Genomic DNA, 25,977 nt, shown 5'->3' with positions numbered 1-25,977 from the left:
GATTTTGAGGATGGGAGAGGCATGTTCTTATTGTCTGGAACTTTCTTTCCCATCCTAGAAGCTTTCATAGCCTATGTGCATTTTCCATCCCCAGGGATAGGACCCATCCACCTCAATGAAATCGAGTGCACCGGGAATGAGAAGTCCATCATAGACTGCAAGTTCAATGCTGAGTCTCAGGGCTGCAACCATGAAGAAGATGCTGGTGTGAGATGTAACATCCCCGCCATGGGCTTCCAGAAAAGGGTAAGGAGCCTGGACTCCCAGAGCGAACTCTGTTATATTTTGGTCACTGAAGCCCCAGAAAATGTAGACCAGATGGCCTCAGGCTAAAGCTTTCCAACAGGTGGTAGAAGGGTGCTCTGATGATGAGCTCAGAAAGTTGTCAGGCTCTGCTGCTCTCACTGTTGGTGACCGTCTCCAACAGTGAGAGGAGGAGCGAAATGAAGAGACACGTGGATGAGCTCTACGGGCCTTACTGGCAGATGCTGGGGATCCACTGTGCGCCACGCCCTGCACTGGGGCTGGACATACAGGGTGACTGTAACTCAATCCTTCCTGCGAGGGATTCAAGGTGTACAGCACCTGTGGTGCCCTTGGCAAAAGCCCTTTCCAAGAACCCAGAGGAACCACATTACAGCAGGTCCGCGAATCACACAGATCTAAGCACAACACAGATAGTATCTGGGGACCGAAGACTGTATGTTGGCTTCCAGAGGGAAAGAAAAGGGAACCTTTACAGCGTTATGTCCGAGACACATCCCTCCCTTCCTGAGATGGCGTCTCTAAAAACCTGCATCGTGTCCCCTCGTGTGGGTGACCTTTCCCACAGGGGTAGCCAACAGGATGAACTCCTCTTTGCCAGGAGGTCGTCTATCCAATCCTACAAAAAGGCCTGGTAAACCCTATTTAATGCTCTTCACTAAACCATGAATTTGGTACAGGGCTGGCTCATTGGAAGAACTTCTTGAAGGCTTATTTTTTTAATGAGCAAATGCAGACACATCAGGGTACAGAGTGGCTCCCCAGCCAGGTGCCTGCTCTGACGGTGATTCTTGACCTTGGCACCAGCATGTCAAAGGCACTACTGGATTGGTCAGCCACAACAGTTCACCGCCCAATGGGGCCAAAAATGTGAACCCAGCCAAGCCAGGCATTTGCTTGGGGGTAAGCGGGAGCGTGGGCCACAGCCCCACAGCTGCAGGGAGGGCTCGCCCTCTGTAATTGCTGAGCAGCGTTCCAGGAAGGCCGTAACAGAGCCATAAAAGCTGACGTGCCAAGAGTCCCCGTATGCTGGGGCACCGTCCTCTTCAGACAGATCGGACTTGGGTGGAATGGGGTTTGCAACGCAAAGGAAAGACCTAGGCCAAAGAAAGTGAAGTTTTCCAGAAGGGTTTTATGGTGGGTGGCGCTGAGCTTGCCCATGTGGCCAGTCATGCCAGTGGGGCACCACACTCGCAGCACAAACAGCCCTCACCCTTTCGTGGGCCCTCCAGCCTCTAAAAGACGAGCCCAGTGCCCAAGCACAGGGCATGGGAGAGTTGTACACCTGGATCTGCCATTTCTATCCCCCGGGAAGGAAAAGAAGGATGTCACCTCTGAAAGAAATCCCCGTGGGCTGTATGGGCCGTCTCCCATGGCAGTGTGCCAGGCTTCTGCAGGGCCTGCCTTGGGGCTCCCAAGGGCATTGGTAACGCCGCTGAGCAGAAAAATCGAGACTCCCAAGCTTTATCACTGTGTTAGCTTTCTGGGGCTGCCATAGCAAAATACCACAGACTGGGTGGCTTAAACAATGAAAATTGATATTCTTATAGTCTGGAGGCTGGAAGTCCAAGATCAAGGTGTTGGCAGGGTTGGTTTCTCTTGAGGCCTCTCCCCTTGGCTTGCAGATGGCCGCCTTCTCACTGTGTCCTCACATGGCCTTTCCTCCGTGCACACACAACCCTGGTGACTCTTTCTCGTCTAAGGAAACCAGTCCTATTGGATTAGGGCCCATCCATATGATCTCATTTAACCTTAGTTACCTCTTGAAAGGCCCTACCTCCAAGTGAGTCACATTTGGACTAACGTGGGGGTTAGGGCTTCAGCATATGAATTTGGGGGGTGACACAAGTCAGTTCATGACAATCACGCACTAGCTGATTCCTTAATTAATCTCTTTAAGGGTTCAGTTTCTCCTCAGAAAATAAAGAGGTGAGAGAGGTGATTCCTAGCTTCCCTTCCAGCCCGCAGTTCATTAGGAAATTGACTTCTCTATTGAATGACTAATAAAACTCAGAGACTTGGAACCGGGTGGTTTTGTCCATCCAGCCACAGCAGAGCTGCGTTTCTTTCATTGCTGGGGTGAGACGCCAAGGCAGGGAGGCTCTGGGACTGGCAGGTGGGTTTACCAGGCGAGCTAATCCACGCAGGGGCCCTGGCACCTTTGCTGACCTCAGTTCCCTTCTGAACTGTGAGCCTGGCCCTGACTGGGTAGCAGGACCAAGCCCACATGTGGAATGTGAGTTGGAGAATGCCCGTGCTTGCTTTCATGTTAACATCTGGGTTGCGTTACCTCACTTCCTACCCGCCACCTCCAAAAATAGGTGTGGGACTGGTGAACCACAACGTTATCAAAACACAGGGCGGCCTCACCATGCCCCACTGGCTGGAAGTGGGTGTTTTGTTTTCCCTATTCACGCTCAGAAAACTTCAGGTGCCTGCACTTTGCTCCCTTCTTTCAAACCCCATACTGCTGCCACCGAGAATCAAAGGAATAGGAAAAAAGAAATACCTTGGGTTGTTTTTAAAAAAAACAGTGGAGGAGGATTGACCTCTCCTGGCATCCTTGAAAGGTAATGAGGTGGAGAGGGTGCAGGCCAGAGGCTCCTGGCTGACCCCGAGGCCTCTTGGGGTTCCACCAATGCTGGTAGAGTCAGAGCATTGAGCCAGGCTGCTTCCAGAATGGGACACCCAGGACAGGGGCCCTGGAAATAGAGAGTTGTGTCCTGGGCTGAATTTGAACTTCATGGCTGGCCTCTTTTGTTCCCTCCACAGTTTTCTAGAAAATGAGAAAAGGCCTCCAATGCATCTTGAGGTGCCTGGATTCCTCCCGGGGTGATGGAACCCTGCTCCCTGTTACGGAGGCTGCTCCAGGCTTGCTTAGCCTTGGACGCACGGCCACAGCTTGGAGCTTTTGGAAGTGCTTCAAGGAGAGGCCCCAGCTCGCCACTGGTGACTCCAAGTTTTCCTTGCCCTGGAGTAACTGTGCAGCCACATTCTTTAGCAAGAGCCTCTCAGACTTCTGTTGGCCCTAAAACCTAGGACAAGAACACACAGCCAACAAACTCTGGCTGCACAGGCAGTGTTGGACAAAGGACAGGGACCCTCCCAGAGAGAGCCCTTGAGACAGGAGCCTTCACACTGAGACTTAATCTTGGGGCCCCACTGCTCTCTGGTAGTGGGACAAAGTGTGAACTGTGGGTTCTTTAGGCTCCCCCATCTTCATCTTTCACTGACCTTGGGGCAACAAAATGAAGTCAGTTTGGGGGGGCAGTGGCCTATGAAGGGGGTAGCGGAGGTAGCTATCAGCCCCCAGTGCAGTTAGTAACACAGGGCACAGTCTGTAGGGAGATAAAAAATAATGATAAACCCAATCAAAACTTATTCTGCTTTTTTTTTAAATTATTTTTTTTTGTACAGCGGGTTCTTATTAGTTACCCATTTTATACATATTAGTGTATATATTTCAGTCCCAATCTCCCCACCCCACCCCCACCACTTCCTCCCCTTGGTGTCCATACGTTTGTTCTCTACATCTGTGCCTCTATTTCTGCCCTGCAAACTGGTTCATCTGTACCATTTTTCTAAGTTCCACATATATGCGTTAGTACACGATATTTCTTTTTCTCTTTCTGACTTAATTCACTCTGTATGACAGTCTCTAGATCCATCCACGTCTCTACAGATGCCCCAATTTCGTTCCTTTTTATGGCTGTGTAATATTCCATTGTAGATATGTACCACATCTTCTTTATCCATTCATCTGTCGATGGGCATGTAGGTTGCTTCCATGACCTGGCTATTGTAAATACTGCTGCAGTGAACATGGGGGTGCATGTGTCTTTTTGAATTATGGTTTTCCCTGGGTATATGCCCAGTAGTGGGATTGCTGGGTCATATGGTAATTCTATTTTTAGTTTTCTAATGATCCTCCATACTGTTCTCCATAGTGGCTGTATCAATTTACATTTGCACCAACAGTGCAAGAGGGTTCCCTTTTCTCCACACCATCTCCAGCATTTGTTGTTTGTAGATTTTCTGACGATGCCCATAATAAATGGTGTGAGGTGACACCTCATTGTAGTTTTGATTTGCATTTCTCTAATAATTAGTGATGTTGAGCAGCTTTTCATGTGCTTCTTGGCCATCTGTATGTCTTCTTTGGAGAAATGTCTATTTAGGTCTTCTGCCCATTTTTGGATTGGGTTGCTTGTTTTTTAATATTGAGCTGCATGACCTGTTTATATATTTTGGAGATTAATCCTTTGTCCATTGATTCGTTTGCAAATATTTTCTTCCATTCTGAGGGTTGTCTTTTCACCTTGTTTACAGTTTCCTTTCCTTTGCAAAACTTTTAAGTTTCATTAGGTCCCATTTGTTTATTTTTACTTCCATTACTCTAGGAGGTGGGTCAAAAAAGATCTTTCTGTGATTTACGTCAAAGAATGTTCTTCCTATGTTTTCCTCTAAGAGTTTTATAGTGTCTGGTCTTACATTTAGGTCTCTAATCCATTTTGAGTTTATTTCTGTGTATGGTGTTAGGGAGTGTTCTAATTTCATTCTTTTACGTGTAGCTGCCCAATTTTCCTAACACCACTTATTGAAGAGACTGTCTTTTCTCCATTGTATATCCTTGCCTCCTTTGTCATAGATTAGTTGACCATAGGTGTGTGGGTTTATCTCTGAGCTTTCTATCCTGTTCCATTGATCTATATTTCTGTTTTTGTGCCAATACCATATTGTCTTGATTACTGTAGCTTTGTAGTATAGTCTGAAGTCAGGGAGTCTGATTCCTCCAGCTCCGTTTTTTTCCCTCAAGACTGCTTTGGCTATTCGGGGTCTTTTGTGTCTCCATACAAATTTTAAGATTTTTTGTTCTAGTTCTGTAAAAAATGTCATTGGTAATTTGATAGGGATTGCATTGAATCTGTAGATTGCTTTGGATAGTATAGTCATTTTCACAATATTGATTCTTCCAATCCAGGAACATGGTATATCTCTCCATCTGTTTATATCATCTTTAATTTCTTTCATCAGTGTCTTATAGTTTTCTGCATACAAGTCTTTTGTCTCCCTAGGTAGGTTTATTCCTAGGTATTTTATTCTTTTTGTTGCAGTTGTAAATGGGAGTGTTTCCTTAATTTCTCTTTCAGATTTTTCATCATTAGTGTATAGGAATGCAAGAGATTTCTGTGCATTAATTTTGTATCCTGCAACTTTACCAGATTCATTGATTAGCTCTAGTAGTTTTCTGGTGGCATCTTTAGGATTCTCTCTATATAGTATCATGTCATCTGCACACAGTGACAGCTTTACTTCTTCTTTTCCAATTTGTATTCCTTTTATTTCTTTCCTTCTCTGATTGCTGTGGCTGGGACTTCCAAAACTATGTTGAATAACAGTGGTGAGCGTGGACATCCTTGTCTCATTCCTGATCTTCGAGGAAATGCTTCCAGTTTTTCACCATTGAGAATGGTGTTTGCTGTGTTTGTCATATATGGCCTTTATTATGTTGAGGTGGGTTCCCTCTATGCCTACTTTCTGGAGAGTTTTTATCATAAATGGGTGTTGAATTTTGTCAAAAGCTTTTTCTGCATCTACTGAGATGATCATATGGTTTTTATTCTTCCATTTGTTAATATGGTGTATCACATTGATTGATTTGCATATATTAAAGAATCCTTGCATCCCTGGGATAAATCCCACTTGATCATGGTGTATGATTCTTTTAATGTGTTGTTGGATTCTGTTTGCTAGTATTTTGGTGAGGATTTTTGCATCTTTGTTCATCAGTGATATTGGTCTGTAATTTTCTTTTTTTGTAGTATCTTTGTCTGGTTTTGGTATCAGGGTGATGGTGGCCTCACATAATGCGTTTGGGAGTTTTCCTTCCTCTGCAATTTTTTGAAAGCATTTGAGAAGGATGGGTGTTAGCTCTTCTCTAAATGTTTGATGGAATTCACCTGTGAAGCCATCTGATCCTGGAGTTTTGTTTGCTGGAAGAATTTTAATCACGGTTTCAATTTCATTACTTGTGATTGATCAGTTCATATTTTCTGTTTCTTCCTGGTTCAGTCTTGGAAGGTTATACCTTTCTAAGAGTTTGTCTATTTCTCCCAGGGTGTCCATTTTATTGGCATAGGGTTGCTTGTAGCAGTCTCTTAGGATGCTTTGTATTTCTGCGGTGTCTGTTGTAACTTCTCCTTTTTCATTGATTTGAGTCTTCTCCCTCTTTTTCTTGATGAGTCTGGCTAATGGTTTATTTATTTTGTTTACCTTCTCAAAGAACCAGCTTTTAGTTTTATTGATCTTTGTTATTGTTTTCTTTGTTTCTATTTCATTTATTTCTGCTCTGATCTTCATGATTACTTTCCTTCTACTAACTTTGGATTTTGTTTGTTCTTCTTTCTCTAGTTCCTTTAGGTGTAAGGTTAGATTGTTTGAGATTTTTCTTGTTTCTTGAGGTAGGCTTGTATAGCTATAAACTTCCCTCTTAGAACTGCTTTTGCTGCATCCCATAGGTTTTGGATAGTCCTGTTTTCATTGTCATTTGTCTCTAGGTATTTTTTGATTTCCTCTTTGATTTCTTCAGTGATCTCTTGGTTATTTAGTAACGTATTGTTTAGCCTCCATGTGTTTGTGTATTTTACCTTTTTTTTTCCCTGTAATTGATTTCTAATCTCAAAGCGTTGTGGTCAGAAAAGATGCTTGATATGATTTCAGTTTTCTTAAATTTACTGAGGCTTGATTTGTGACCCAAGATGTGATCTATCCTGGAGAATGTTCTGTGCACACTTTTGAAGAAAGTGTAATCTGCTGTTTTTGGATGGAATGTCCTATAAATATCAATTAAATCTGTCTGGTTTATTGTGTCATTTAAAGCTTGTGTTTCCTTATTAATTTTCTGTTTGGATGATCTGTCCATTGGTGTAAGTGAGGTGTTAAAGTCCCCACGATTATTGTGTTACTGTTGATTTCCTCTTTTAGAGCTGTTAGCAGTTGCCTTATGTACTGAGGTGCTCCTATGTTGGGCGCATATATATTTATAATTGTTATATCTTCTTCTTGGCTTGATCCCTTGATCTGTGTAGTGTCCTTCCTTGTCTCTTGTAACATTCTTTATTTTAAAGTCTATTTTAACTGATATGAGTATTGCTGCTCCAGCTTTCTTTTGATTACCATTTGCAAAGAATGTCTTCTTCCATCCCCTCACTTTCAGACTCTATGTGTCCCTAGGTCTGAAGTGGGTCTCTTCAGTAGACAGCACATAGATGGGTCTTGTTCTTGTATCCATTGAGCGAGCCTGTGTCTTTTGGTTGGAGCATTGAATCCTTTCATGTTTAAGGTAATTATCGATATGTATGTTCCTATTACCATTTCCTTAAAATTAAAAAAAAAAAAGCAAACCCATAACAATTATTTATTTATGGCTGTGTTGGGTCTTCATTTCCGTGCGAGGGCTTTCTCCAGTTGCGGCAAGTGGGGGCCACTCTTCATCGCGGTGCGCGGGCCTCTCACTACTGCGGCCTCCCCCGTTGCGGAGCACAGGCTCCAGACGCGCAGGCTCAGTGGGTTTGTTTTTGTAGGTCCTTTTCTTCTCTTGTGTTTCCCACTTAGTGAAGTTCCTTTTGATTTGTTGAAGAGCTCGTTTGGTGGTGCTTAATTCTCTTAGCTTTTTCTTGTCTGTAAAGCTTTTGATTTCTCCGTCGAATCTAAATGAGATCCTTGTGGGGTAGAGTAATCTTGGTTATAGATTCTTCCCTTTCATCACTTTAAATATATCATGCCACTCCCTTATGGCTTGTAGAGTTTCTGCTGAGAAATTAGCTGTTAACCTTAAGGAAGTTCCCTTGTATGTTATTTGTTGTTTTTCCCTTGTTGCTTTCAATAATTTTTCTTTGTCTTTAATTTCTGTCAATTTGATTACTATGTGTCTCGGCGTGTTTCTCCTTGGGTTTATCCTGCCTGGGACTCTCTGTGCTTCCTGGACTTGGGTGGCTATTTCCTTTCCCAATGTAGGGAAGTTTTCGGCTATAATCTCTTCAAATATTTTCTCGGGTCCTTTCTCTCTCTCTTCTCCTTCTGGGACCCCTATAATGTGAATGTCATTGTGTTTAGTGTTGTCCCAGAGGTCTCTTAGGCTGTCTTCATTTCTTTTTTTTAATTCTGTTCCGCGGCAGTGAATTCCACCATTCTGTCTCCAGGTCACTTACCCGTTCTTCTGCCTCAGTTATTCTACTGTTGATTCCTTCTAGTGTATTTTTCATTTGTTATTGTATTGTTCATCTCTGTTTGTTTGTTTTATAATTCTTCTAGTTCTTTGTTAAACATTTCTTGCATCTTCTCGATCTTTGCCTCCATTCTTTTTCCAAGGTCCTGGATCATCTTCACTACCATTATTCTGAATTCTTTTTCTGTAAGGTTTCCTGTCTCCGCTTCATTTAGTTGTTTTTCTGGGGTTTTATCTTGTTCCTTCATCTGGTACATAGCCCTCTGCCTTTTCATCTTGTCTGTCTTTCTGTGAATGTGGTTTTTGTTCCACAGGCTGCAGGATTGTAGTTCTTGTTTCTACTGTCTGCCGTCTGGTGGATGAGGCTGTCTAAGAGGCTTGTGCAAGTTTCCTGATGGGAGGGACTGGTGGTGGGTAGAGCTGGCTGTTGCTGTGGTGGGCAGAGCTCAGTAAAACTTTAATCCACTTGTCTGCTAATGGGTGGCGCTGGGTTCCCTCCCTGTTGGTTGTTTGGCCTGAGGTGACCCAACACTGGAGCCTACACAGCTCTTTGGTGGGGCTAATGGTGGACTCTGGGAGGACTCACGCCAAGGAGTACTTCCCAAATCTTCTGCTGGCAGTGTCCTTGTCCTCAGAGTGAGACACAGCCACCCCGCCCCCCGACACCGCCTCTGTAGGAGACCCTCCAACACTAGCAGGTAGGTCTGGTTCAGTCTCCTATGGGGTCACTGCTCCTTCCCCTGGGTCCCGATGCACACACTGCTTTGTGTGTGCCCTCCAAGAGTGAAGTCTCTGTTTCCCCCAGTCCTGTCAAAGTCCTGCAATCAAGTCCCACTAGACTTTGAAGTCTGAATCCCTAGGAATTCCTCCTCCCATTGCCGGACGCCCGGGTTGGGAAGCCTGACATTGGGCTCAGAACCTTCACTCCAGTGGGTGGACTTCTGTGGAATTGTTCTCCAGTTTGTGAGTCACCCACCCAGCAGTTATGGGATTTGATTTTATTGTGATTGTGCCCCTCCTACCATCTCACTGTGGCTTCTCCTTTGTCTTTGGATATGGGGTATCTTTTTTGGTGAGTTCCAGTGTCTTCCTGTCGATGATTGTTCAGCAGTTAGTTGTGATTCCGGTGCTCTCACGAGAGGGAGTGAGAGCACGTCCTTCTACTCCGACATCTTGAACCGATCGTCATTCTGCTTTTAATCATCACTGCCCACTGGCGTTCCGAACTTCAGTGCCAACCTGGCCCACGGGAGGGGTCCTCACTCACGGCCTCCACCTCCCCAGGGTGCATCCATGTGCCGGCCTGCAGCGTCACCAGGCTCGGCGGTGAGATTCTAGAAAGCACACCGAGGGAAAGGGGAAAGGACTTGGACCTCCCAAAGAGAAGGGAGGCTCAAGGCTCCTCAATCAGGACACAAGCTGTTAGAGGGCTCAGCCTGAGGCCGAGAGGAGAGGCCTGCAGTCGCCATCACAGTCCCCACTGTCTGTCTATCCAGGACACAGAGTGTCCTCGGGCCAGGAGGCCGGAGACTCAGGGCGCCAGGCGGGTGGGGAGAGGGGACACGCGTGGGGGGCTGGCAGACCGCTCCTTGCCAAGGCTGTAGCGACTCAGAGGCGACCGGAGATGGTTTGCACAAGGCACAAAATTGGGTGCCTTAGTGAGTATCCTAAACCTCAGGGCTCAGTCTGACCCCAGTGGACAGGAAAAGCCTCAGAACATAAGCCCAGGCTTCAGAGCCCCAACCTCCCAGCAGCAGTGCTCCATTCTCCGTCCTGACTGTGAGTCGGTCCCCAGTTCTGGCTTGGTGGTCCCTGCTTTGGGACAAAGGCACCCCTGGAGAAGGGGGCTTACGTGCATGGTTTGGAGGTGGTCTAGCATGATGGTTAAGAGACACTGTATCTGAGACTCTCCTTTCTTATCTGTGAAATTTGGATGACATGGTACTGCTGCCTCCTAGGGGTGCTGTGAGGACCGAATGTCCATAAAGGGCTTGCACAGGGCCTCTAGAGACACGATAAGCGCTCTGAAAGTCTGCCTGTGAATTTCCCAGCACTAAGCACTGGGCCTGTCATATAGTAAACGCTCAATAAATACCGGATGAATGAATGGATCCTGTGAACTACGCACAATTCATTTCATCTCTCAGAAGGTGCCAGCATTACTGGCAGAGTTCAGTTAGCACATAAAGGAAGTATATGGTACAATACAGGCCTGTATTAGGACTCAAATAAGCAGAGGGGATGGCTTGAAATTACCTCTAGAGATATCCCGGATGGGTTGAAGGCGCACCCTGCCCAAGGGCTGCTGGCCTTCCCCTGCATGTTGGAGCTGGGTGACTTGCCCCCTGCTGAACTTCAGGCCCTTCTAGGACTTCCTTTTTTTTTTTTTTTTTAATGCGGGCCTCTCACTGTTGTGGCCTCTCCCGTTGCGGAGCACAGCCTCCGGGCGCGCAGGCTCAGCGGCCATGGCTCACGGGCCCAGCCGCTCCGCGGCATGTGGGATCTTCCCGGACCGGGGCACGAACCCGTGTCCCCTGCATCGGCAGGCGGACCCTCAACCGCTGCGCCACCAGGGAAGCCCTTCTTCTAGGACTTTCTTGATGGCTCTTCCCATCATCTGTTTGTGTTTTTACATAGATCCAAAGATGTGTTAGTCATGGCTGATGTACAATGCATATCCAGTGTCCAGTGTCCAGCTTCATCGGGGTTTCCTTCAGCCCAGAGCTACCCAGGAAGACAAATGTCTGCCTCCCGAAGGCCAGCCCCCTTCCTGCCTGCTCTGACCTCTTCTAGCTCCCCTGAAGAGAGGCTTGCTTTCTGCTGGGACTCCCACCCTAACGATGATCATTGCTGTGAGGATGTCTGATAGTTCTTGGCACTCACTTGGTGCCAGGCCCTGTTTGAGCACTTTACATGAACTACCTCATTTATGCATCCGCTCAACAACCGTGGCAGGTAGATCGAGTATCATGTCTGCCCTCGGCTTGTCTGTCTGTCGGCTGACCTCGGTGACCCTCCCAGCCCCCAAGTCCGTAAGAATTACGACCTGTGAGACCTGTGACTGAGGTGTCGTGCCGTTGCTAAGGACGGGTAAACAAACAGTTGAGGATTCCTGGAAGTGTTATACCTTATCTCAAAGGAATGAATTGTTAGAAGCATAAAGGAAAGCAGGGTAAGGTATCTGGATGAAAGGCTACAGTTTCAGAACCCTTCCCCAAATTCCAGATCTCCCTGCTTGGGCTCACTTAAGTTGGTCCACGCTTTCACTCCGTAAGACTGATCGTGTATTCATCCATTCCAAAAATAGTCTTGGCATATACCTAACATGTGGGAGGTGCTGTCTTAGTTATTGATCGTCCAGTAAACCAGACAAATACAGCTCTGCTCTTTGGCACTTAAAATCTAGCAGAGGAGACAGACGTTAAATTGTGAATTAGCTTGACTATAATTGTCAAGAATGCTAGGAAGGAGATGTAGAGGGAGTGATAGACTGTGTAAGTGGGCACTGACCCCCACCGGAGGGAAGCGCCCTTGGGTCTAGGATTGGAAAGATGAGTGGGACCAGCCAGGCCAAAGGGCTTCTGTATATAATAGGCTTCAGTGTGAAATGAGACTTACGGTGTGACATGGTCAAGAAAGTTAGGTAGCCATGGAAACTGAAAGAAGGCCGTGCCCTTGGAGGTCGGAGAACAGGGAGGAGAGAGACACGTGATTAAGATGCAGAGGGGAGTAGTGGAGCAATGGGAAACCATGGACGTGTTCTAGGGGAGGAATGCGCTTGGGTGTTTTTCAAACGTCACTCTGGCCTCCGCGTGGAGAATGGGTCAGTGAAGGCAAGAGGAGAGGCAACAGGAGGTGGGGAGGGCTGGTTCAGGTGAGAGGTGATGGTGCCTGGGACGAGAGGGTAAGGATGGATGGAGCTGGAGGGAGGAGGGCATGTCAGAGAGAGACTTGGGAGATAAAATCTACGGAGGAAGATTCTGACGGGATGTGGGGGGATGAGGGAGAAGGCGATGCTGAGGATTGCACCCAGGTTTCTGGCTTGTCTAACGGAATAGGTTCGGGATCGGCAAACTGCAGCTTGCAGTCCAAACCCATCCCTCTGCCTATTTGTGTATATAGGGTTCTATGGGCACACAGCTGTGTCCTATCATTTACCTATTGTGATGCCTGCTTTCACGCTACACGGTGTGCTGCCCCTGGGACAGACGGTAGTGGCTTTAGCTGAAATAGGGAACGAGGGGGAGGTAGAGCACAGCTTTAGGTGGAGAGAGAAAAGAGGACAAGTTAGATCTGGGGTCTCCGAGGTGCCCGGTGGGACAGGCAGCTGGCTGTATGGGTCTCAGAAGAGAGTTCTGCGGGGGAGGACAGCGGGGGACGCCGTGGGAGGAGATGGCCTCAGGATCTGGAACCCGGGGGCAGGAGGTGTGGCGAGGAGAAAAGGGTCCAGGAAAGAGTCAGGGGATTCTACCGTTTTAAGGCCTCTGGCGGCAACCTTCCAAGTGTCTGATCTAAGAGCAGCCCCCCTGGTGGGCACATGGGCAGCAGAAGCAGATTCTGCTGTGCTGTTCAGAGGGATCCGTGGGCCTCCCCAGCTGCACAGGCTTCTAGGGCCCCAGGATGCCTGCGGTGCGGTGGGGGAGGGGGGCCGAATACAGAAGACCATGCTGGGCACGATGCCTGCGGCACACAGTAGGCTCTCAGCGATGCTGCGGGATCTGTGTCGCAGGCAGGACCCCCTGCCTTGGGGAAATGGGGACTGAGGGCAGTACGGAGGGGCATCAGCCTGCCTTCCCCTCGTGGCGATCTTGCCTCCCTTTCTCTCCACAGCTGCGCCTGAACGGGGGCCGAAACCCCTATGAGGGCCGAGTGGAGGTGCTGGTGGAGAGGAACGGGTCCCTCGTGTGGGGGACAGTGTGCGGCGAGAACTGGGGCATCGTGGAGGCCATGGTGGTCTGCCGGCAGCTGGGCCTGGGGTTTGCCAGCAACGCCTTCCAGGTGAGAAATCCTTGAGGGCCTTGAACCCTCCATCCAGTCTGATCCTGCCCATCTCTCGTCAGTCCCCATCTTCCATGAGCCCCAGGAGACAGAGAGCCATGGACTCAGAGGAAGAGCCTTATCCCGGCTCCCACGCTGCTCTCCACAGTCCTGAGTCCTTGGGTGGGTCATGTGCTCTCTGGACTCTGGTTTCACGGTCTCAGCTCTGTGTGCCGGGATTCACACTATGCCAAGGGCTCCTCCCGGGCCATCCCGATGTGCCTTTTGCAGACAGAAGCCACTCAGTCCTGTGGGGCAGTGAAGACCGCCCAGCCCAACACCCCAGACGCCTTAGCTCACCCAGAACATGCTTCCCCACGGTGTCGACGTCCAGGCATCCTCTCCTTGGTTGGCTGGTAAATCCCCAAGCCTTGTCCAGGGCCCTTTCACAGCCACTGCACCCTCCTCCCCACCGGCCCTTCCTTAAAGAGAGGGACTCAGCTGAGGGCAGTTAAGCTCCTGCCCCCTGTCAGAAGAAAGACAAAATCATTGCTTTCTGGACCCTATCCTATGGGAGAACATTGTCAGAAAGAGGCTGGGGGCCGGAGAAGCAGGAGCCAGGAGGCCCCGGGTCTGTTCCCAACCGGAGCCCTACCAGCCGGCTGCACAGTGATCTGGGGCAAAGCGGCCACCCTTCTATGCCTCCCCGTGACATGGAATGAAGAGTCCCAGGTCCTCAATATCCTGGCTCTAAACACTCTCCTTCAGCTTCTCCCAGAACAAGAAAATGTCTGAAGCTCCCCCATCCTGCTTTGCTAACCCTGATTTCAGCCTCTGTGCCCAGGTGGCCTGCTCGGGAAAGGGGTTTCTTAGGAAGGGACGTGGGAGAACTCGGGCAGCCTTGCTGAGCCTGACTGCCTGCTGGGGGCTGCCCAGGGCCCAGGGCAGGTGCTGGGCATCCAGAAGGGGCAGGCCTCTGGTACCCAGGGCCCTCTGGGAGCCTGGCTTCGCAGGGCCATGTAATGTTTCTGCTAATACTGCTTATGACAAGCTAGGGTGCTCTCCGGTTCTTCAAGGAGAGTCGAAAAACAGTGCCCATTACAACAGAGTGGCTGTCCAACTGTTTTTGTTCCCCGTCGGCTCGTTCCTAAGACACCTGGGCCTCACAGCTGAGGCTGTGAACGGGCCTGCCCCTGATATCAGTCCCAAATCTGCCCCTGATTGCAAGCCCTATCCCTTCCTGAGGCCCCAGTTTTCTCTCTAGAGGATAAGGGTGTGTAGTCAGGTTCTTTAGAGAAACAGAACCAATGAGATTTATGAACGTGGAACTATTGACGTATGTGAATAGATTTCTTCTCTCCTGCCAATTCTGATCAATTGGTAGTGTATTCCTGGAGCTGTGTTGAGAAGGATTCTGAGAGCACAGTCAGGCTTAGAGGAGAGTGCTGTGATTGATTAGTAATGTCTGCCCCGGGCTCAGGGAGAGGGAGTGGGCAGCATGAGCTGCCATTCCTGATACACAGCATTGAACAGACCCTTAGCCGTGCTTTCCAGAAGGGGGGAGGAGCAGAATCCAGTGTGAGGGTCTCACTCGCACCGCCACCAACAGCCTGCATGACTTGGGTAAGTGACTCTTTGTGCCTTGGCTGTCTCCACTGAATAATGGGATCGTAAAGGCTTGGGACTTTTGTGAGGCTGAAATTTGATAGAATATGGGAAAATGACAATTCTAGGTGACGTACCGCCCATTTTGTTGTTGTTGTTGATTCATCCAGGAGACCTGGTATTGGCACGGAAATATCAACGCCAACAAGGTGGTCATGAGCGGAGTGAAGTGCTCAGGAACGGAGCTGTCCCTGGCGCACTGCCGCCACGATGGAGAGGACGTGGCCTGCCCCGAGGGCGGGGTACAGCACGGGGCTGGAGTTGCCTGCTCAGAAAGTGAGAGCTCCTGGGTGTCATAGCCCACCCTCCCTGCCAGGCTCCAGTAGGGGATCAGAGTCTCACTGATGATTCCTTGCAAGGCTCTGAGGCATCTGTTATGAGCCGAGCAAAAGAGGAAAGCAGAGATGGATTCGTGTTAAGTGGAAGAGTCGGGGTCAAGAGGAACTACCCGCACCCTGGAATCTTGCCCGATGACAGTGGAGAGGAAGGCAGGAGGGAGGACTTGGGAGTCTGGGAGCCTTGGGTTCAAAGGCCGGGTCATTGTAGATTATTTAAGTGGCCTTAGGCGAATTTAGTGACTAAGAACTTGTTCTTCTGGGGAACATGCTTCTGGGTTAACAGGTGAAGCACACGCTAAGTGCTCGATGAGTGTCAGCTTCCTTCCTTCCGCCCTGCTCCACACATAATTTCCTAGGACTTCCCTGGCGGTTCAGTGGTTAAGACTCCATGCTCCCAATGCAAGGGGCACGGGTTCGATCCCTGGTCAGGGAACTAAGATCCCACATGCTGTGTGCGGTGTGGCCAAAAGAAAAAGAAAGATCATTTCCTGCCTGTTTTCACACCCTGGGGGTGATTCAGCCTCCTGGTGACTCCCTGGGAATCCTAGAGACCTTGACAATGTAGAAGGGAAGCCCATCCCACTCCTCCCCCACCCCTCCCCCACCCCAGCCAGGATTCAGAATGACCATCTCAGTATGTTCCCTTCCATGCTGAGAGGACCCATTGACAGCGCTGCAGGCATGTTATTCTCTGGATCCCCCCCGTCCTTGCCTTATCATATGATTCCCTTGTGAATCTGGGAGGTAGGAGAGGCCTGGAGTCTGGCCAGAGAACTCCAGACCAGACCCTGCCTGCCACTATTAGCTGATCTTGGCAAAGTTAGTTAACGGCTGTCATCCACAGTCTTTGTTGCTTTTCCTAGAAACTGGAAATTAGATTGTTGTTGTGACAACAAATGCAAGCACTTAAGAAACAGTGATGCACTGTTGTTAACCATCACGGAGAACTAGGGAGAAGATGAAACTTGAACTCAGTCACTTCTCCCATCAACCCCTGTTAGACCCACTCAACATCTCCTAACCCTTGTAAGGCAGGACTCTCAACTCCAGTGCGAGCTTCTCTGGGCAGACGTCATAAGCTGTCGCATCCTGTCTGAGAGGAGAGAGTGAAGTGACCACCCTTACCAGCCCTCCAAGGGGAGAGCATCCAAGCAAAGGGGTCTCACCCTCATCAGGAGACTTTTCTTAGCTTAATGATTTATTTATGTTTATAATATATCATTTTTTCCAAAAGGAAATTAAGATAATGTAAACCTAAATAAAATTCAAGGTAGCATAAGATTAAAGCAGATTTTTAAAAAAGTAGGTATTGGCAAAAAGGTAGTGGCTCAAAATGGTGCCGAGAGAGGTTAATAAAAAATATGTACTATACAGTCCTATACATTTACTGCTATAGACTCATATACATTTACTATTGTAATTATACAGTGAGCTTCCTAGCAGCCAAAGGGAAGAGGGAAACCTGGTCATTAATATAATTCACAGTATGCAATAGAAACAAACCCATGAGTCAAAGAGAAGTCCACTATTCTAGATACTGAGATCAAAAGGAACTTCTCATTATGAGACTGAGAGTTATGAGATCAACAATGCCCGCCACATCCTCACGGCAGGCAAAAATTGACTTTCATGGGGCTATTGCTCAGAGAACCCCTCAGCTTGGACTGAAGGTATCAGTCAGAGTCTGCAGAGGGGCAAAAGTTATTGGGGCCAGGAACACTGATCTGGCTTAATACTTTATTCAGAAAGAGAAAGTATATTCTTCAGGCAACCCTTTGTAATTACTTTTTCTCATCCAAGCAACTACAGCCTAAACCTGGAAGTTCTCCCTGATATCACTCTGTCTTCCTCATCATACCCCCCAGAGTTGAGCCATCTGGATTTTTACCTTTCCAGAGTTTCTCAACTCCCTTTACCTTCTTGCATCCCACTGTCCATCCTGTACACCGTGTTGCCACAGAGGCTCCTCCCTGGGACCTCCCATTGCTTCCCTTCCCTGAAGCCAGGGTCAGTGCTTGTCCCCCGCTTGTGCTGCCTCATGTTCCAGCCCCGTCCAAGCTTTCCCACCGACTTAAGTGAACGCAGGGTCTTGCACAGGCACGTGTTGTCCAGCCTCAATCAAGCCGCCTTCCCTGCCCACCCCTCCTCAGTACACGCAGGCCTTGGTCCTCCTTCGTGCCTCAGGGGCCTGGCATGTGCTACTGAGATTAGCGTCTTAGAGCAGTTCCCTCTAACCTCTGCTCATCCTCCATGGAACAACTAAAATGCAACGGCCTCCAAGGAAGTCTTTCCTGACCCCTCCCCATATTGGGTCCCCTGCTATAATTCCCAAAACGCCGCGTATTTCTCCTTCGAGCTCTGGTCACAATTATAATGAAGTAATTAATATGTGCTCTGTCTGTCTCTGCTGCCATCATCTAAGATCTTCCTTGTTAGCACTGTCCAGAGAGGCGAGCGCAGTGCTCGCTGTAATACTTGATAGACGGGTGGATGAGCGCGCGCCTCGGGTGAGCTTCTGGGGGATGTTTTGGGCGTTAGGGAGGTCAAGGCCCCATTCCATGGCAGGTGCTGAAAGCCAGCTACCCGCTAAGTTAGACCATGTTACCTTAAGACTCCTGAGCTGGAGGGAGGGCCGGCCTCCTCTCGGAAAGAGGAGGGGCCGGTGGAGACCCCTCTGCCCAGCTCAGAGGGAAGCTGAGGGGCTGTCCAGTGAGTACTGACTAGTGTGCAGACAATGAATAAGAGACCACAACACCCTCAGAAAAGGTGTCGGGCTTCCCTGGTGGTGCAGTGGTTGAGAGTCCGCCTGCCGATGCAGGGGACACGGGTTCGTGCCCCGGTCCGTGAAGATCCCACATGCCGCAGAGCGGCTGGGCCTGTGAGCCATGGCCGCTGAGCCTGCGCGTCCGGAGCCTGTGCTCCGCAACGGGAGAGGCCACAACAGGGAGAGGCCCGCGTACCGCAAAAAAAAAAAAAAAAAGGTGTGCCCAGGACACAGGGCCCGCAATGCTGCATCCCAGTCTGTGCCCTCCAAGAGGAAATCGTTCTCAGCAGATGGGAGCCTCCCTACCCCTCATCCCATTTGAGTGCCCTTTCACTCCCTTGCAGTTCCACACCCAGTCCCTGCAGGTAGGTTTGCTCTCTAGAGGCGGCGGGGCCCCATCACTGAGAATCTACTGGGCTCCACGTGCAGCCTGGGGACCATGGGAAGGAGATGCAGACAAGCGAGGAGTGGTCCGGGCATTGGTGAACTTGAGCGCAGCCAAGCTCACAGATGACACCCACTTCAGAAATTTACAAGCAACCTGTCAGGAAATAAAAGATGGATGGGTCCTGTAAATGGTTCACATACAACATTTTTGTGAACTGAAGTACATAGAAATGTTCAATGCAATCTCACTTTTAAAGGGAAACTTACAGTTAATCCTTTGGTCAATACAGTCTCACTTTTAAAGGAAAAATTCAGTTAATCCTTTGGTAAAGAAGCTAATCCTTCTAATACAATTGTTTAGCAAACATAGATTATAGCCATTGGTGATTTTTTTTTGTAACACCTGCTATGTGCAACGCACTAATTGAGTAAGTCAGGCTTGTTTTGTTTTGTTTTTTAATTAATTAAATTATTTTTGGCTGCATTGGGTCTTCGTTGCTGCACGCGGGCTTTCTCTAGTCGCGGCGAGCGGCAGCTACTGTTCGTTGCGGTGCGTGGGCTTCTCATTGCAGTGGCTTCTCTTGTTGCGGAGCACGGGCTCTAGGCGCGCGGGCTTCAGTAGTTGTGGCGCACCGTCTCAGTAGTTGTGGCTCGCAGGCTCTAGAGCTCAGGCTCAGTAGTTGTGGCACACGGGCTTAGTTGCTCTGCGGTGTGTGGGATCTTCCCAGACCAGGGATCAAACCCGTGTCCCCTGCATTGGCAGGTGGATTCTTAACCATTGCGCCACCAGGGAAGTCCCCAAGCTTGTTTTAAAAGAGGTACCTGGGGGAGAACTCTCATGTAGAGCAACGAGTGCGAGTGGAAACTGGTAGAACCTGATATACATCAGAGCCTGGAAAGTATGCAACCCTGCCCCCCAGCAGGTTCATTTATAGAAATATGTTCTAAAGAAATAAAGTTACATACACAGATTTGCTACAGGATGTTTATCACAGCTTCATCTTTAACTGGAAGGTTTCAGGCAACCCTTGTGTCTAAAAGTACGGGATAGGGTTATGAATAAATATTATGGAGCCGTGAAATGGATGTGGTAATGGATATTTATTAACAAAGGAATATGTCAAGTTCTGTTTTAAGGGAAACAGTATTAGCAGACTATAAATCTACATACAGTATTACACATGGTGGAAAATACATTTGTATCATTCCCAGAAGAATCAGACCCAGGTATTAAGAGTGTTCCCTCTCTGCATAGCACCATTTCATTGTTTTTGTAAGGCTTTTTATTATGGAAAATCTCAAGCCACTCAAAAGGAGAGAAGATAATATAACGAAGCCTCGTGCACCCATTACCCACGTTGAACAACTGTCCATATTTTGCGTACATGCACTGGGATCTGCAGAGGCATCCAGGAGGACTCTCAGAGAAGGGGGAGAGGAATTGGGGGCAGCGATCCACAAGGAAGGTGACCTGGAGGGGGGACACCAGGAGCCAGTTCTAGACAGTGAGGCTCGAGCAGGGATGGAGGCTAGTGCCAGCTCAGGAATCAGACGGAACCTACTCAGGAAGGGGTGAGGGGTCTCTGACCTTGTCTGAATCCTGTGTCTGCCTTCCCAGCTGCCCCCGACCTGGTCCTCAACGCAGAGATCGTGCAGCAGAGCACCTACCTGGAGGACCGGCCCATGTTCATGCTTCAGTGCGCCATGGAGGAGAACTGCCTCGCGGCCTCGGCCGCCAACACCAACCCCACCACGGGCTACCGGCGGCTCTTGCGCTTCTCCTCCCAGATCCACAACAATGGCCAGTCTGACTTCCGACCCAAGAACGGCCGCCACGCGTGGATCTGGCATGACTGCCACAGGTGAACCCTCCCTGCCAGCGCCATAGGCTGCGCCAGCCCGAGGCACCCAGATGGGGTTCAGAATCACAGGGTCACTTAGGGAGAGCCGAGAGGCCACACGGTCCCGGGGGTGGGGTTCTCCCCAGGTGGAGGGATGGCTCCCTGGCCTCCCACATTTGCAGATGCCATTCTCTCTTCCCGGGGGGCCCTGGCCCACCTCCTCTTCCCCGAGTCCGCTCTCTCTCGGCTCCAAAGTCTCTACCGTTTGGAGACAAACTTTGTTTTGAGAACCCCGTGCCCCTCCATTGACCCTCAGTCGACAGTTTTCAAGTGTGTCCACAGCAAGTTCGCGCTCTGCAGGGTGCTTGGGGTTTTGCAGTTGTTGGATTCTGAATTCGTTTAGGAGTGTACTTTAAGTACCAGTATAAGTTTTAAACATCTCTACGAAGGCGGTGGGTGTGGAGACAGGAGTTCTAGGCCAGGAGTCATGAGGCATGGTCTCTCGACCCAGCTGTGCCTCTAACCAGTTGCATGATTTCAGGCCAGCTGGGCCACGTCAGCCGGGACTGCTAATACCCCTTCCAGCCCTCAGTCTGTGGCTCTGTTCCCAGTGCTCTGTAAATCGTGGACAAGAACAGAGTGCAATCCCAGAGCCAGCCCTAGCTGGAGCCAACAGAAGCCTCCCTGTTCATCTCCCTGCCTTCCCCCTTCTTTCTGTCCCTTTGCCTTGATTCCTACCCTCATCCTGAACCGGCTGCCAGTAATGGTTCTCATTTTCCTGCTCAGACCTGAGCTGGGCAGGTAGAGGGAGCAGAGTGAGTACAGTTTTGAAAATGAAGGGAGGGAGACCCCTGCCATTCAACCCGGCAGCCACGCCCCGCCCCCCACCGTGAGGGGCCACAGACTTGGGCACGGGGAGTGTGGTCTCTGTGCTCAGAATCAGGAGCTTGTGCACCAGGTCCCTGCTTCTCAGAGCGGGGCCGGCGGGCTGGCAGCCTCTGCAGTCAGTGCTGAATCCAGTGTCCTTGGCTGACTCACAGCAGAATCTGCGTGTTAACAGGTCACCAGGGGACTGTGTGCACAGCAGTCTGAGAGGCCCCGGTCTGGCTGACCACCAGGCATCCTTCCAGCTCTAAGATGTGATCACAGTTAGGGACGTATGAACTAACATCTACTGAGCCCCTTCTAAGTGCCAGAGCAGGGGACCCTCGTTTTCCTGAGTCTGGAAACGGCGGCTCTGCGTTCATGGGACTAGCCCCAGGTGAAGTCGTGGAGCAGGGACCCCGACTCGGGGCCTCTCTGACTCCCAAGCCTGCGTTCTGCCTGGTACCTCCGCCCAATCTTCATCAGAAATCTGTGTTGTGCGGCTTTTTCATGTCATAACTTATGGCCTAGTCACATTCGAATCTGTTTGGGGATAGAGTTGTTTAACCCATTTCAAAAGAAAGGACTGTGGAGGGCTTCCCTGGTGGTCCAGTAGCCAAGACTCTGTGCTCCCAATGCTGGGGGCCCGGGTTCAATCCCTGGTCGGGGAAGATCCCACATGCATGTCACAACTAAAGATCCCGGACGCCACAACTAAGACCAGGCACAGCCAAATAAATAAATAAATAAAAGGAGTATGGTAGGACTCAGGGGAGCTGATATTCCTTTATAGTTGACCCTTGAACAACACGGGTTTGAACTGCACGGGTCCACTTACACGTGGATTGTTTTCGATACATATTGTACCTCACTATATGCATTTTCATTATACAGCTTTTTTAAAATAATTTATTTAATTTATTTATTTTGGGCTGCGTTGGGTCTTCGTTGCTGCACATGGGCTTTCTCTAGTTGCGGCGAGCAGGGGCTACTCTTCGTTGCGGTGTGCAGGCAAGCCACTGCGGTGGCTTCTCTTATTGCAGAGCACGGGCTCTAGGTGCGTGGGCTTCAGTAGTTGTGGCACGCGGGCTCGGTAGTTGTGGCTCACGGGCTCTAGAGCACAGGCTCAGTAGTTGTGGCGCATGGGCTTAGTTGCTACACGACATGTGGGATCTTCCCGAACCGGGCTCGAACCCGTGTCCCCTGAGTTGGCAAGCAGTTTCTTAACCACTGCGCCACCAGGGAAACCCTATACAGCTTTTAAATTAACTCAGTGTGGGGAAAAGTTTATGTCTGATTAGAGATTACAATACGTGGAATCAAAAGAATTAGAGCTTGAGTCCCGAATCTATCCAAACGGTTTCAGCTTCCTGCCCTCGGGTGAGTCATTTATCAACTCCTTTGTTTCTGAGGCAGTGATAGCAGTACTTGGATTTTCAACTTCACAGGGGCCCCGTGCCCCTAACCTCGGCATTGTTCAATGGTCAACTGTAATTACTATCCGTATGTCCTAAAAGTCCTAATTAGCCAAAAAAGTTTTGATCTTTATATGGAAGCATGGAGGTCTTCTGCAGGGAGGAAGTCAGAGAGTAAAATTAAATCCATGACATATGGGTGCCTGATTTCCTTCAGAGAATACATGGCGGAAGTGCTGCCCTGTGGGCCTACAAGTAGAGGGTAATTGCATCTCTGCCCTGCATGTGGCACTCCCCCCAGACATCACATGGTAGGAGTCTCCCTGTGACCTAGGCTTGCCCTCCAAGGAATGGTCTTTTCCCTAAGAATACACGTGGCGACGTCATGGAAGTGTTTCTTCTCATCTGGTGCTCCAGGAACGCTGACCCCGTCCTCCCCACCCCTACCCCAGCTTTTCCTGTGTTCTGTTTTCTTTCTTTGTTTATAGATGTTGCAATCAATGGTTTGGGAGGGACGGGTGGGAAAGAACATACTGGCTAAGCATATGTTCCTTCAGGCCTGGACCTCCTGGACCATGGCTGAGAACCTCTGACCATAAGGACCCCAGAGGGTTTAAGAAACTCTCCACCCCTGGCCTCCAGAGCTGCAGGGAGGACCTTTCAACAGGAATCCTGGCCCGAATCTCCGTTGGGTCTCTTTGGGAGTGTGATGAAAGCTGGCCCGTCCTCCACTCAAAAAAATTATTTCTCGATTTAATGTCCTATTTCAGCAGATTTACAGATGCTGAAGCCCATCTGTGGAGCCAGAATTAAGAACCCTGGCTCAGGGCTTCCCTGGTGGCACAGTGGTTGAGAGTCCGCCTGCCGATGCAGGGGACACGGGTTCGTGCCCCGGTCTGGGAAGATCCCACATGCCGCGGAGCGGCTGGGCCCGTGAGCCATAGCCGCTGAGCCTGCGCGTCCAGAGGCTGTGCTCCGCAACGGGAGAGGCCACAACAGTGAGAGGCCCGCGTACCGCAAAAGAAAAAAAAAAAAAAAAAAAAAGAACCCTGGCTCAGAGTAGTGTGTATGGGGAAAACGATAGCTCCCAGTTTACTTGATACGATGATGAGGAACAGAGCTATGTTCTTTGACAGCCCTAAGATGAAACAAAGAACGGCCCCCTTAGGAGTCTCCTCCCCAGCCAGACCTAGAGGGAAACGCCCTGCACCATTCTCTCTCATATACCTGGCCCTTGGTTGATGATTTTTTTTAGCACAAGCCCTCTAGTGTCAGGTATTCTCTCCCTTCTGGGCCCGGGATGGGGGTCCCCGTCCTGCTTCTTGTGTCTCAGGGAGTGGGACCACACCTGCTCCCCTGGCACACGATGTTACAGCTTTGACAGCTGGGCACAGAGCAACCCGGCGTCTCCTGGCTCTCAGCCCCTGCTCTGTCCCAGGGCTCAGTCTCCCTGCCCCTCACATCTTGGGGAAGCCCGGGAGAGGAGCTGGGAGCTGGAGTGGCAGGGAGGTGACAGCCAGCACAGGTGCCAGCCCTCCGGTCAGGGATGGCCCGGGTACAAAGGGGGGACTTTCCTTCATTCTGCCCCACCCCCTACCGTGTGCGGAGCAGCCCCCGTATCAGGTCAGAGCCCCACAGATTCGGTGCGGCCTCTGTGAGCCAATTTTAGGCCCTCATCCAGCCCGTGGGGCTTTGTTCCAGCCAGGGGCTGCCTAGCACATGAGGAGGGCGGGGCAGAGCAAGCAGAAGGGACCCTGCCCTTTGTGGCCACACCTCCTGAGGCTGGAACACACCCCCAGATTTCTCTGAAATGGGGATGGGAGCCTTTTCCCAACCATGACTGAGTGCCGGCCACGACTCTCCATCCTGGAGGCACCGGAAGACGCGTGGCTGGTGTGGGAAACGAAAAAGAGTGAAACATCCCTACAACGCACACTGATGCTCAGATCGAAAGTTTTGTTTGGGCCCGAGATGACCTAGGGTAACAGAATATACCCAAACCTCCCTTCTTGCTCTGGACTAGCTGTGTCATCCACGTGTCCACCCAGCACCTCCTGCCTCGGCTAGTACAGTGTCCTAGAATACGTGATCTGCAGTCTCACGGTAGAAAGCTGTCCTTCCTCTCATCCAGATTACGATGACCTCCCTCTAGTGTCAGGTGTTCTCTCCCTCCTTAGACTTCTGGAATTTCTTTGCAAATCGGAGTTTCCCTATCTTTATCCCATGGATCAGGCCCCCTCTTAGACTTCCAAAGTTCAGGACACTCAGCCTGAAAAGAGGAAATTTCTCCTGATCACCTTCCCAGCAGCCACGATCCATACCCCCTGGGATGTGTGTGTGGGTGGTGGAAGGTGGGTGCCCCTGGGCTCCACAGCCAACCAGCTGGGAGGGAAACGTGGCCCCGGGGCTGATGTCCACATTTGCCCCAGCGGTAAAGCACAGAGGCTCCCGGACCTCAGCTAGCTAGCATGGGGAGGCTCCAAACCAGCTGCTTCCCTCCCGATATCCACAGGGGAAAAACTGAGGAGCTGAGGAAGACGACTCTTAAATCGAGTCTGCAGGAAGCCAGGGGAGCGGGAGAAGGTCAGCCTTACAAGAGTCCATCTGTGGACTCTGTCTGAATTTTGTTTAGACAACGGAACGTAAACCTATTCCTCTTCAGTCTTTCCAGCCAGCAAACATGACAACATAAACCCGTCTCTGAAAGAGGCAGACATGTTTTAGGCGATGAGTCAGACCTCATGTCTCACCTTGCTCTTTCAAGAAGCCAAAATAGACTCTTTCAGAGTCATCCCTTCAACTGCCACAAAATGCATCCTTGTGACCGTTCCCTGTGGGCCCCTGGCTCAGCATTCTTTTACCCAGAAACATGAGTGACCTGGGAAAAGCCCAACTTAGGAACTTCTGACATTTTTTTTTAGCACAAGCCCAACACAGGAAGAAGGGAAAAGAGCCTCTGATTTCCTCTCTGAAAACCTGTCCTTTTTTTTTTTTTTTTTTCTGCGGCCACTGTTGTGGCCTCTCCCGTTGCGGAGCACAGGCTCCGGACGCGCAGGCTCAGCGGCCATGGCTCACAGGTCCAGCCGCTCCGCGGCATGTGGGATCTTCCCGGACCGGGGCACGAACCCGTGTCCCCTGCATCGGCAGGCAGACTCTCAACCACTGTGCCACCAGGGAAGCCCCTGAAAACCTATCCTTTTAATTCCCCTCTTCCCTCTGTCCTCTTCTGCTCCCG

General features: G+C 49.9%; 1 protein-coding gene across 1 annotated transcript in view; it reads left to right on the top strand.

The window, feature by feature from the left end:
• LOXL2 (lysyl oxidase like 2) overlaps positions 1-25,977 on the top strand; it is a 102,057-nt gene that overhangs the window by 67,879 nt on the left and 8,201 nt on the right. The window contains exons 7-10 of the mRNA XM_060013567.1: positions 95-246; positions 13,322-13,489; positions 15,244-15,409; positions 20,241-20,484. Of these exons, the coding sequence (XP_059869550.1) occupies positions 95-246; positions 13,322-13,489; positions 15,244-15,409; positions 20,241-20,484 (730 nt within the window). The remainder of the gene's footprint in view (positions 1-94; positions 247-13,321; positions 13,490-15,243; positions 15,410-20,240; positions 20,485-25,977) is intronic.

Source organism: Delphinus delphis, chromosome 6 (assembly GCF_949987515.2).
Source record: "Delphinus delphis chromosome 6, mDelDel1.2, whole genome shotgun sequence".
NCBI classification, from domain to species: domain Eukaryota; kingdom Metazoa; phylum Chordata; class Mammalia; order Artiodactyla; family Delphinidae; genus Delphinus; species Delphinus delphis.
The sequence above is the reverse complement of the archived record's forward strand: the minus strand, read 5'-3'. Positions and strand labels throughout refer to the sequence as shown.